The sequence below is a fragment of the Anneissia japonica genome, unplaced genomic scaffold (assembly GCF_011630105.1).
Source record: "Anneissia japonica isolate Jap-2015-1 unplaced genomic scaffold, ASM1163010v1 scaffold1239_len605302_cov174, whole genome shotgun sequence".
NCBI lineage: Eukaryota > Metazoa > Echinodermata > Crinoidea > Comatulida > Comatulidae > Anneissia > Anneissia japonica.
In genome coordinates this window covers 123,454-124,160 of record NW_022748776.1, presented here as the reverse complement: position 1 = coordinate 124,160, position 707 = coordinate 123,454, and the positions used below count along the sequence as shown (strand labels likewise).

At 37.3% G+C, this 707-nt stretch overlaps 1 protein-coding gene across 1 annotated transcript in view; it reads right to left on the bottom strand.

Moving 5' to 3' along the window:
• Positions 1-329, bottom strand: part of LOC117120971 (mucin-22-like) — a 9,169-nt gene extending 8,840 nt beyond the window's left edge. Inside the window, exon 1 of the mRNA XM_033266073.1 lies at positions 9-329. Within this exon, the coding sequence (XP_033121964.1) occupies positions 9-78 (70 nt within the window). The 5' untranslated portion in view covers positions 79-329. The remainder of the gene's footprint in view (positions 1-8) is intronic.
• Positions 330-707: the final 378 nt, after the last annotated feature.

Genomic DNA, 707 nt, shown 5'->3' with positions numbered 1-707 from the left:
CGGTATACCTGAATAACACTTGCAGATAAAAGAAAAGGTGATAATGAGATATATCAATATGTATTCACATCTAGTCATTCTGCGTACGTGCCTGGACGTTTTCCTCGTAAACTCAGAAGTAAAAGACTCGAATAGTTGTTTTTCTTTTTTTATAGATATTACAAAGTTCAATACCTTTCTGCTGTTTCGTAGATGTATTAAAAATGTATACTAAGTACTAAGCTTGTATTTGTTGACTGATCATAGTTGACTCGGTAGAAATACTGCACATGGTCACGATCTTCACATATCTGACGTTATGTGGCCCTATGATTTACAGACGATTTGGTTTTGGCTATATAAGCTGACACACTGAAAATAAGTTGTCTATCATCGACGTAAAGTGTCAATCGCGTGTACAAGGCATACTTCTAGCGCATGCGCTGAAACTGCAAGGTCATGTGTAGCGGTTCAGGATTGGCAATGGGAGATTACAACATGAACAAATGCGTCGGCGTAATTGGTAATCTATATTTTACATTTCTGATAAGTACCTAATAAATAAAAAATAATGAAATGTCAGCGCGAATAGTGAACACTGATACTTGAACACTAGCCCTAAGAAATCTAAGTGGTTTAGTGGTTAAGACACGTCACTCGGCTAGTTATCTGGAGGTTGTGTGTTCAACCGATTCCTACAGAATTAGTTGCGAGGTTTTCTTCGTAAG